We start from the raw sequence: 11,397 nt of genomic DNA on the forward strand, positions 1-11,397 counted from the left end.
CACACTACAATCCTATTGTTGCTGATATTCCAATATTTCACACTACAATCCTATTGTTGCTGATATTCCAATATTTCACACTACAGTTCTATTGTTGCTGATATTCCAATATTTCACACTACAATCATATTGTTGCTGATATTCCAATATTTCACACTACAGGCCTATTGTTGCTGGTATTCCAATATTTCACACTACAATCCTATTGTTGCTGGTATTCCAATATTTCACACTACAATCCTATTGTTGCTGGTATTCCAATATTTCACACTACAGGCCTATTGTTGCTGATATTCCAATATTTGACACTACAATCCTATTGTTGCTGATATTCCAATATATCACACTACAATCCTATTGTTGCTGATATTCCAATATTTCACACTATGATCCTATTGTTGCTGATATTCCAATATTTCACACTACAATCCTATTGTTGCTGATATTCCAATATTTCACACTACAATCCTATTGTTGCTGATATTCCAATATTTCACACTACAGGCCTATTGTTGCTGATATTCCAATATTTGACACAACAATCCTATTGTTTCTGATATTCCAATATTTCACACTATGATCCTATTGTTGCTGATATTCCAATATTTCACACTACAACCCTATTGTTGCTGGTATTCCAATATTTCACACTACAATCCTATTGTTGCTGATATTCCAATATTTCACACTACAGGCCTATTGTTGCTGATATTCCAGTATTTCACACTACAATCCTATTGTTGCTGATATTCCAATATTTCACACTACAATCCTATTGTTGCTGATATTCCAATATTTGACACTACAATCCTATTGTTGCTGGTATTCCAATATTTCCCACTACAATCCTGTTGTTGCTGATATTCCCATATGCTTCTATAAAATGTTGCATTATACAAAAATATCTGTGTAATTTTCTTCACCCAAGATAAGGAAAATTCTATTTATTTATAGCAGCTTCACTCCAGTTGTTGTTTTTATCGTACTTTTACAAAGTGTTTCCAGGATAGATTGGATATTAATGTACATTTACTGTAAAAGAGAATATTTGTAAATATGGTGCTTTCACAGATTTTACCTTCCACCACTAGGGGTTGGGGCAATCATTGGGTCAGGATCACAACTTGTCATCGAACCTGCTTACCCCTAGACTTATCACTTCACAGATTTTACCTTCCACCACTAGGGGTTGGGGCAATCATTGGGTCAGGATCACAACTTGTCATCGAACCTGCTTACCCCTAGACTTATCACTTCAAAATTGGAGAGGGTTACTGCATGTAGCTCTTGTGTATGCACAAAAATTCAACAAAAACCAGTATTTATTATTCCTGGTCATACATATTCATACGTGATAAAGGCCATTTTCAGTTTGAAGAAGTAATAAAGTGTATTACAGTTTTTAATTTTCACAGTGGTTACTTGTGTGCACAGAGATTAAACGATTAATCTTTTCTAGGATCATTGCATGAACCTCACACCAGCAAGAAAGAGGATATATATATATATATATATATATAGTTAATAAAATCTTAAGGACTTTAGTGTTATTAATATTTAAATTGTAGAAAGTCATTGAGTTTATAAAAACAAAGTGATGATTTGAATACACGTATCAAACAAATAAATCAATCGATCAATATGTTCTAATTTGATTTATCTAGAACATTGAACATACAAAGTTGAAGTTAATTTGCATCATCCCCACGTTATAGTAATACAGCAAAACTTGGTCACTTAGTGAAGAAAGTTCTGCTACATTCTCGGTATTAATGGACATAAAGACGGATTGAAATTTATTTTGTCTTGAGAAGCCTACTTTTAAGTTGCCAACTTGTTTATATACAATTTACTATTGGAGAGCCCCACATATTACATCGTAAAGAGTAATTATATGTGCCTGTTGAAACATTTAGTGTATGGAACTGAGAAACACGTCAGCGAAATTTCTAATTTTTTTAGTGTAAAATATACAAAGGAAACCCCCAAGTATTAAATGGTGAAGTTAATTGCATTATTCGTGTCTTCTTGTGGATTACAATTAACCTTTGATCAAAGGAAATTATCTATATAGATTGGGGGATAAAGATTAAACCAATCAAGTCATGTATTCACAAATGGTTTTATGCTTGAGTAGTTTAGGAAAATGAGATTTAAAAAAAGCTGTGGGCATTCATGTCGGGTTGCTACAATATCTAAATTACAGTTTTCGATTATTGATTTTTTTTTTTTTTATCCTATAGTTATTTAAATTAGTCTATATTATTTTTAGACATTGCAGTTGGCAATAAAATAGTGTTTTTTATTATATTAAAATGGGATCGTATGTGCAATATAGGTTTATCAGGTTGTTAAACAATAACAAAAGCACAGAAGGTTGAATTTAATCTCACTATTCATAAGATAGTTGTCATATTCTGTGATAATTTAAAATGAATGTGATGAGTATTATGGTAGAAGTACAATATTATATGCTTTAATTTTTTATCGTATTCCAGGGTATTTTTTAAAATCAATACATAAATAGTGTTAGAGGAGTACAATATCATTAATAACGCAGTAAACAATAACTGGAGGAACCATTAAGCAATTCTAATTTAATGATTTTCCCTAATTAACAGAATCTTCTTTGTTCTTCAAGTGCGAATTTAATATTCAGGTTTTTAACAAAAAATTAGGCTTATGAGAACAATTCTAATTTAACGATTTTCTGTCATTAACAGAATCTTCTTTGTTCTTCAAGTGTGAATTTAATATTCAGGTGTTTAACCAAAAATTTGGCTTATGAGAACAATTCTAATTTAACGATTTTCTGTCATTAACATAATCTTCTTTGTTCTTCAAGTGTGAATTTAATATTCAGGTGTTTAACAAAAAATTAGGCTTATGAGAACAATTCTAGTTTAATGATTTTCCCTAATTAACAGAATCTTCTTTGTTCTTCAAGTGTGAATTTAATATTCAGGTGTTTAACAAAAAATTAGGCTTATGAGAACAATTCTAATTTAATGATTTTCCCTAATTAACAGAATCTTCTTTGTTCTTCAACTGTGAATTTAATATTCATATGTTGATCAGCAATTTTGTGCATAGAGCCTTTATATTTACAAGTTGTCCCTTTAATAAGTCTTTCATCCTAAAATTTAAAACATTATGACGTTGTTAAAGCAACACCATTTCTCCAGTGAATAGTATGATAACAACTATCTTATTAAAATTACACACAGTCAAAACATATGTACAACTTATTTATACTCAACTTGTGTTTAAATTAACTTTCAAGTTATTGTCTAAGATTCAAAGATATGGCATTACTACACTTTGGGCATTCTTTCTTTCATTGTTTACAAATTCTCTCGTACTTTTTGTGAGCAGGTCCAAGTCAGTTCGATGGTTTGTTTGTCATCCATAAGTGTAAAAGAACATTATGGCCTTGTCACACTAATGCATTAAAAATGGATTTTATTCTAGACTAAAATGCTTGTTTTACGGTAACACTCCAGAAAGACAAAACTCAGATTTTTACGGTGTACACAAGTCACTTCAGAATATGCTTATCGTAGTTTGTTTTTGAAACTCCTGATTTCTGTTCTTTAAACAGAATTTTGCACATAATGAATTCTAGTTAGTCTTTAACATTATGCAAAATTTCATTAATCCTTTGACTGCAGCTGCGTTAAACATGCTTGGAAATTGTGCGAGCTGGTACACCGTATACAGCAGACCATTCCCTGTACGGCAAATCAGCAGTGGATGGGTTAGTAGCATACTCGCTAATATAAAGATATTGAGGGCTTGTCTAATAGGTGTTGTGACCTCATATTAGCTGAGCCTTTGATATAAGTGATGATTTATACTTTAGGTATTAATTAAAGCACACAGATTTTCATTACTAAGTAAGTACTAAATGTAAAGTTTTGGAAGTTTTAAAACCATATCAAATTACTCCAAAGAGTTGAATTATGGAGTATTAATTTTGTCTGTAATAATAAGTTAAATGAAGCGAAACTTAGGTTGTGTATTTGATGTAAATAAGTATTTATTTCATGAATTTATAATTCATTTCATTTTGCTTTCTTAAAATCTACGAAGTACAAAATGCTTTCGTAAAGAAATCGTTGTCTAGATTTATTTAGATATTTGACTTGTAAGTAATTAGGGAGGTATGTTGTAGATTAAAAATTAGTCGAAAACTGTTAGAGTTTTGATTAACTCTTTATAACATTGAAACTCAACATTATAGATATTTGCCAACTTAATTCTACACCATTCAAGGCAAGTATTGTAGATTGATGATTTAGCACATTATATTCTTGAAAGACCTGCCCAATTTTCAAATTCTTCATCTTGGGGGTTTAGATTCACTCTTTCCCAACCAAGTATTTTACTTAAGTGTATGAAAATACTTCACAATTAGCAAGTAAAATTCTTGGGAAAAAAAATCAATGACCCAGATAAATTATGTCCAAAGTAAAGGCACATTTTTAGGGTCATGAAAACTTGTTAATTGGATGTAGAAGAAAACCTAAACAATAGTGGAAGAGGAAATAGAAGGGAATGATAAATGACACTTCTTGTTAGGTAAGAATATAACTCACCATTCTTACTTTAATCAGCACAATGTTTTGTGATAGAACTTGAACAACAGTGAAAGAGGCAATAGAAATGAATAATTGTCTTAGTGGGGAAGGATATAACTCAACTTTCTTCCTTTAATCAGCATAATGTTTTTTGTGATATTGTTTGGCATACACTGAACCTCGATAAAAAAACAATTGTTTTTACATTAAGGATTTTCCTGAATACTTTTAACATATTAATTTGATTGCTATATTGTGTAAAAAGAAAGAGTAAAATATTAACAGCACTTATGTGAGGATTTGTTCAGTGAAAATATGAGAAAAAAGCATATAAAATAGGTTTTCTGTGGCAGGTATACAAATTTGATGTTGTTTTAAATTTTATAGGAAATCAACCCAATCTTCCCATGCCCCCTAGGCCAGCCTCAGGTCAGTCAGATAGTGGGACTTCAAATCACATGAACCCGTCACCAATGGCAACGCAAGGTAAAGAAATAAAATTTTACTCTCAACTACCATTAATGAATTGATTTTTTTTTTTAACTGAGTGCTGTTTTTTGAAAATCTAGACAAAGTTATTTTGTATATGAGAAACAGCCGCTGTTTTGAATAACTTTATGTAGCTACAGATGAAGATAGGTTTAAGTTTTTTCTTTTTGTACTCGTAACATCTGTGAGGTTTAATTTGATTAGATGATTAAATGGATCATAATAAACACAAGTTTAGGCTATTAAGTTTATTTTATGTAGAAATATAAATTATTTTAAAAATGAAGATGAAAAAGAAAAAAAAATCAAGATGAAGATGAAAAAGAAAAAAAATCAAGATGAAAAAATAAAAAAATATTATGATTTTGTTCACTTGTATATCAGGGAAGATATATTAAGAGTGTCTATTTTTAAGTGCAAAATAACTTGAGGAAACTCTTTTGTTGCCCTTAAAATAATAAATATTTATCAGTGGATAGAAAAAAATAGCTTTAACTTTTGAAAATTTAGTTTTATCTTTGTCATCTAATTTCAAAGTCCTGTGCTTCTTAATTGTATATTTTAGTTGTAACAAGAAGCTTACATTTGTATTCTACTGGAAAGAAAGTGCAATATGAAACTTAAACTAATGTTTTTATAATAAATAGCTTACTGTTTTCTACAAAAAAATACTTCAAAGTTCAAAGAATTTTTGATTCTCTCACTGTATAAATGTCTGTTGGTTTTTTTAATAAATTTTGGGTGCTCTCTTGAACCGATGTAACGTTTCTTATAACACCTTTTGTATAAAATAATTTCATTACTGTCTTTATTTAATTACTAATGTTGCAGTGACACAAATGTAAAAATGTTTGTATTATAGGTTTTAGTCAGCAGATGGCACCACCACCCATGTTTGGAAATAAGATGACACCAGAAGGAATGGGAACAGCCAGTCAGATGGGGCCTTATTCACAACAACCTGGTCACTATCCACAAGGTGATTATTTTTTTTTAAAAAAAAGGATTCTCTTAATGTACCAAAGCAAAAATAGTTTTAGAAAAATATGACGTATTAAAATAATGATAGAATGCAATATTTTTCATTGTATACACTTAAGCTAATATGATTAAATAAAAAAATCCAAAGTAATTAATCTTTTTCTATTCATTTTGTCATTTACGATTTCTGGATGTAATTACGACTACTCTGTTCATCTGTTCATCATTAATGATTTATCTATAATACATGTTCTATATTTTTAGATATGGTTATGACTTGTCTGTCTGTTCCTTTATAATTTGTCATTATTTGTGAATATTGTTATGACTTCTCTGTCTGTCTGTCAGTGTTTTGTAGATGAGATAATAACTTCTTTCTGTTAGATGTAACTATTAAATATTTGTCTTTATCTTTCATCGTTGTCGGCGTTTTGTGGATGTAGCGAAGGTGTCGGTATTTATGGAATTAACTCTCCTAATACCTTATTAAATTATAATAGCCCAAAGGGGCTGTTAATAACTGCCTTCCTCTAGTTTATCATTTCAAAAGTAGGAAGATGGTTATCACGGATAACCGTTCTGTAGCTTTGCAAACAAAAACAATTGATTTAGCAGTTGTCGTTCAGACTCAGTACTTGATAACGTTAAGTTTAGAATTGTACTAATCTCATTCATTTTTATGACTGTTTTTAAAGGTATCCCATTGCTGCTATGTTTCTTTAGGTAACTATCATCGTCCACCAGGTTCCATGGGAATGCAACAGTATGGAAGCCATGTTCAGTCAAATTATAGTGGACCGGGAGGTCCAACCGGCTTCCCCGGTTCTGGAGGAATGATTCGGATGGTGAACCATGCTGGGTCGCAGGGCTACAAGAATCCCTCTGGTAGCAATTTCATGAATTCCCACTATGGAAACAATGCTTCACCTCCTGCAACATACATGATGAACAATGCTATGCCTCCTCCTAACCAGTATACAAAAGTTTCTATGACAGCAGGTGGAGCTCACGCTGCTGCCCAAGCTGCTCTGATGGCAGCAGCTAACTCTACGGGACCCAGGCCATCTCCAACTTTACGACAGCATCTCCAACACAAGATCTATGGAAACAGTGGGTTCAGCAATATGCAGGCTCTTCCACAGAATCAAGCAGGTGTTCCCATTCCACCCAGCAGTAGCCCCGTGGGCTCGCAGAATATGACCCATTCTATGGGACCTCCTCAAGCTCCAATACCATGTACATCCACATCACCATCTACCGGAAACATTCCAGCCAGCCAAGAACATTCTCCAGTAGTAGCACCTTGTGCTAGTCCCCATTCTCAGCTGCCACCACTAAACAGGTCGTCGCCAATGTCATCTCGTGTGCCAACTCCATCAAGTGGAAATGACCCATCAAATGTAGCATCGTCTGTGGCTGCAGGTTTCACCCAGACCTCTGCTCCTTCTATAGGTGAGTAACGAGTTCAGAACACCGTCTTGTGTTTAGCATCTGAGCTTTTTTAAACATGAAACAGTCTTCACCAATTCTCTATGTGTCCATCTCAGCATAAAAATCAAGTTCCTGCTCTTCTGTTTCTTATGATCGAAGATTATTATGCCACTTTGTTTATTTTAAGGTGGACCCAGATAAATGTCTCGGAATTTTCCATATATAATTTCACTATCCTATGCAAGGCCAACACCAATCTGGGAATATTGATTAAAGAAACCACGCACATCAAACGGCATTCTCCAGCCCTGAATAACATACAATGTTCATTTAAATTGTACATTTTCCACTGCGTAGTAATATTGATGTTACTTCTAATTTTGCATTTTCTTGCTTACTTTCCATGCATTTTTGTTTTATTATCGTTAAATGATAATAAAATTTTAATGATGTCCAAAGATTGATGTAAATTCTTTTTTTATTTTTCTTTGGGTACTGAAGATGAAATCTGTAGAATTCCAAGATGTTTCATCTTTGCCCCTTTTTAAATAATGTTGTTTATCATAAGTGTCATAATTCTTTTTATTATCAAACTTTGTTTTCCTTCCAACATGTTGATCATTTATAATTACTTTTTAAAGGTGACATTACAGTCAAAACAATGAGGATGGTAAGATTTGAAGTTTTTGTGAGTTCTTAGGAGTTATATTGGGCAAATTATAAACTAATTAGGTTAAAGAATTGTTAAACACTTCTGAATTATACACTGTGGTACATATACACCAACATGGTTCAACGTTGATACACATTTAAGTACATTTCTACACATGAACACACATTCTTTAACATTCTTATACACATGAACACATTCTTTAACATTCTTCGACACATGAACACATATTCTTTAACATTCTTCTACACACGAACACAAATTTATTAACATTCTTCTACACATGAACATGAACACACATTCTTTAACATTCTTCTACACATGAACACACATTCTTTAACATTCTTCTACACATGAACAGACAATCTTTAACATTCTTCTACACATGAACAGACAATAGAAGAATGTTAAAGAACACATGAACACATTCTTTAACATTCTTCTACGTATGAACACACATTCTTTAACATTCTTCTACACATGAACACACAATCTTTAACATTCTTATACACATAAACACACATTCTTTAACATTCTTCTACACATGAACATGTATATGACAGAAAAAAGTATTCTAACTACATTTATATTCACCGTTAGACTGGTTACCCTTCTTTTAAGTAGTGAATGCTAGAGTTATGGAAGTAAGCCGTAACATGCTCAAAAAGGTCTTAGAGTTTCTGGAGAGTCATGAAAAAACAAGCTTTAAAAATTTTGTTACTGGAAATCATGGAAGAATTGCTCTTTTGTAAGTCATACTCTTGAAAAACTAATACGATTTCATTTTCAGTATGAAAAAGTCCTTCAAATAATTAGTTTAAGAAATAAAAAAGAAATGAAAATTTGTTTCTAGGAATCGGGTTTGTTTAAGACTTGTGTCGATCGTTGAATCATGTGCTGTACAAGACTTGTGTTGATCATTGAATCGGGTTTGTTTAAGACTTGTGTCGATCATTGAATCGGGTTTGTTTAAGACTTGTGTCGATCATTGAATTGGGTTTGTTTAAGACTTGTGTCGATCATTGAATTGGGTTTGTTTAAGACTTGTGTCGTTCATTGAATCGGGTTTGTTTAAGACTTGTGTCGTTCATTGAATCGGGTTTGTTTAAGACTTGTGTCGATCATTGAATCGGGTTTGTTTAAGACTTGTGTCGATCATTGAATCGGGTTTGTGCAAGACTTGTGTCGATCATTGAATCGGGTTTGTGCAAGACTTGTGTCGATCATTGAATCGGGTTTGTGCAAGACTTGTGTCGATCATTGAATCGGGTTTGTTTAAGACTTGTGTCGATCATTGAATCGGGTTTGTTTAAGACTTGTGTTGATCATTGAATCGTGTGCTGTGCAAGACTTGTGACTATTGTCGTTTCTGCTCGTGTGCATATTTGATGAACGAAAGTTCCTAGAAAAGTCTAATTCTGTATGGCAGGTTTTTTAAAGACCTGTAATCTAAAGTCTTTATAAACCCAAGCTTTTACTTGTTGTTAAACAAATGTTTAAACAACTCTGTTTATTCAATTATGTACAAGCTGCCCAGTGTTGGCTAATAATACGAAGAATTAAATTATGGCGAAATGCTACACGTTCTTCAAATACCTATAGAATGATGGGTTTCTTTTTTGTGAGTGTAAAACACTTAAATACATCATTTCGAAGTGTGATATTTCCTTAATTAATAATATTTTGTTTGATCTATTATGTCAATTAAAAGTGCTCGTTTTAAAATAATTTTTTGTCAGTAGAATTAGCAGAAACATTTCTGTTACCTATAAAATAACAGTATTGTGTTTTAAGTACAATCATTTGGTGTTAAAAATATTCATGATAAGTCTTCCAATATTTTTAGTAAACTCCTGTCAATCTTTTTAAGTCATTCGCTGCGGCTGGGACGTATATTTCCCGGGGTACTGGGAAGTATACATTCAAGGCTTAAAAATTCATCTCGTTTTCTAACTTGTCTTCATCTTTTACTTTGTTCACAGCTCAAACTACCATGGTGACTCAGAGCATCAGCACTCCTGTTTCATCTATCATGACTGCTGGTACAGCTGTCATCCCAACAGAAGTCCAGCTACAACAGCAGCCAGGTAGTATTCAGGTACATCATCACCAGTACCACCACCAGCTTCTTCAGCAAAGCAAAATGGCTCTGGGATCTAACCCTCCTTTAGTTATGGACGAAGGAAGTCAGTTGTCTAATGCTTCTGGGTCTTCCTCCTTACCGGAGGAGCGGTCAGAGACACCAAAACCAAACAGCAAACAGACTCTGTCGCACCCTCCAACACCTAACACCGTACCTTCTCCTGGTACAGCTTCTATGTCTTCATTCCACGATGAGTTTGAGGTAGCAACTAGTCCTACTTGGCCAAGGACCCCGGCCAGTCCGGTGAGTTTAGTCCTACTTACGCTCTTTAAATGAATAACACAGATCAAACAAATTGTGTATGTATATTACATAGTGCTTAAAGTGATGAATTACCAGTAATATTTGATATCTCTTTGAGAGTTCATGTGTTAGTACAGCTACTACAAGGTGAGCTGTGTGTTGACATGGTTAATGTGCTAAGTATTTATAAATTTATTTCATGCCAAGTTTACAACCATTCAATAGTTCAGTACTGCCACATTAGGCTTATGGCTAGAATGCTTTGTCACAGGTTTTTTTTTTATGGAAAAAGATAGTTGTAAAGTTTAAGGATAAAACATTTTGAAGGAAACTCTCATTTGCTCTTCATGTTAGTGAAAAACCCACACAGCAGAACATTTAGAACAACAGAGACATTCCAAATCCACATCCAAAACCAATCTAGAACAAACTCTCATATGCAAAATAAGAGCTATTGTTATCAAAGAGAACCCTCCAACCCCTCCAAAAGAAAGCATTGTGATGAAGTTGGATATTGTTAACATTATAACTAACAAGGACTTAAAGTTAACGAAGGATTACAAGGTTCCAGCCTTACCTCTAAGTCAAGATGAATGAAGAAATTGGGATCACAGCATTTTCGTTGAAGCGCCCCTCTCTTTCAAGTCCTCCGATACAGCTCCAGTGTACTTTTGTATCTTTGGGATGCTTCAATATGGTCTTGGAAGTCAATGTTTATGTAATTTGGAGGATCTGTGGAGAGTATGATGTGTTGTTTATGACTAGCCTGACCTTCTTTTGAAGAAGCTTGTCATAGTGGAAATTTTGATGTTGGCAGGAAGAGTTTCATAGGCAGCATGAGACATAGAAACTATTTAGAA

At 33.1% G+C, this 11,397-nt stretch overlaps 1 protein-coding gene across 1 annotated transcript in view; it reads left to right on the top strand.

Annotated features, from left to right (window-relative positions):
• The window catches only part of LOC106463684 (AT-rich interactive domain-containing protein 1A-like), a 127,900-nt gene that overhangs the window by 94,176 nt on the left and 22,327 nt on the right, over positions 1 to 11,397 (top strand). Inside the window, exons 5-8 of the mRNA XM_013923742.2 lie at positions 4,968 to 5,066; positions 5,932 to 6,048; positions 6,774 to 7,502; positions 10,134 to 10,537. Coding sequence (XP_013779196.1) covers positions 4,968 to 5,066; positions 5,932 to 6,048; positions 6,774 to 7,502; positions 10,134 to 10,537 — 1,349 coding nt within the window. The remainder of the gene's footprint in view (positions 1 to 4,967; positions 5,067 to 5,931; positions 6,049 to 6,773; positions 7,503 to 10,133; positions 10,538 to 11,397) is intronic.

The sequence above is a fragment of the Limulus polyphemus genome, unplaced genomic scaffold (genome assembly GCF_000517525.1).
Source record: "Limulus polyphemus unplaced genomic scaffold, Limulus_polyphemus-2.1.2 Scaffold1460, whole genome shotgun sequence".
Classification (NCBI taxonomy): domain Eukaryota; kingdom Metazoa; phylum Arthropoda; class Merostomata; order Xiphosura; family Limulidae; genus Limulus; species Limulus polyphemus.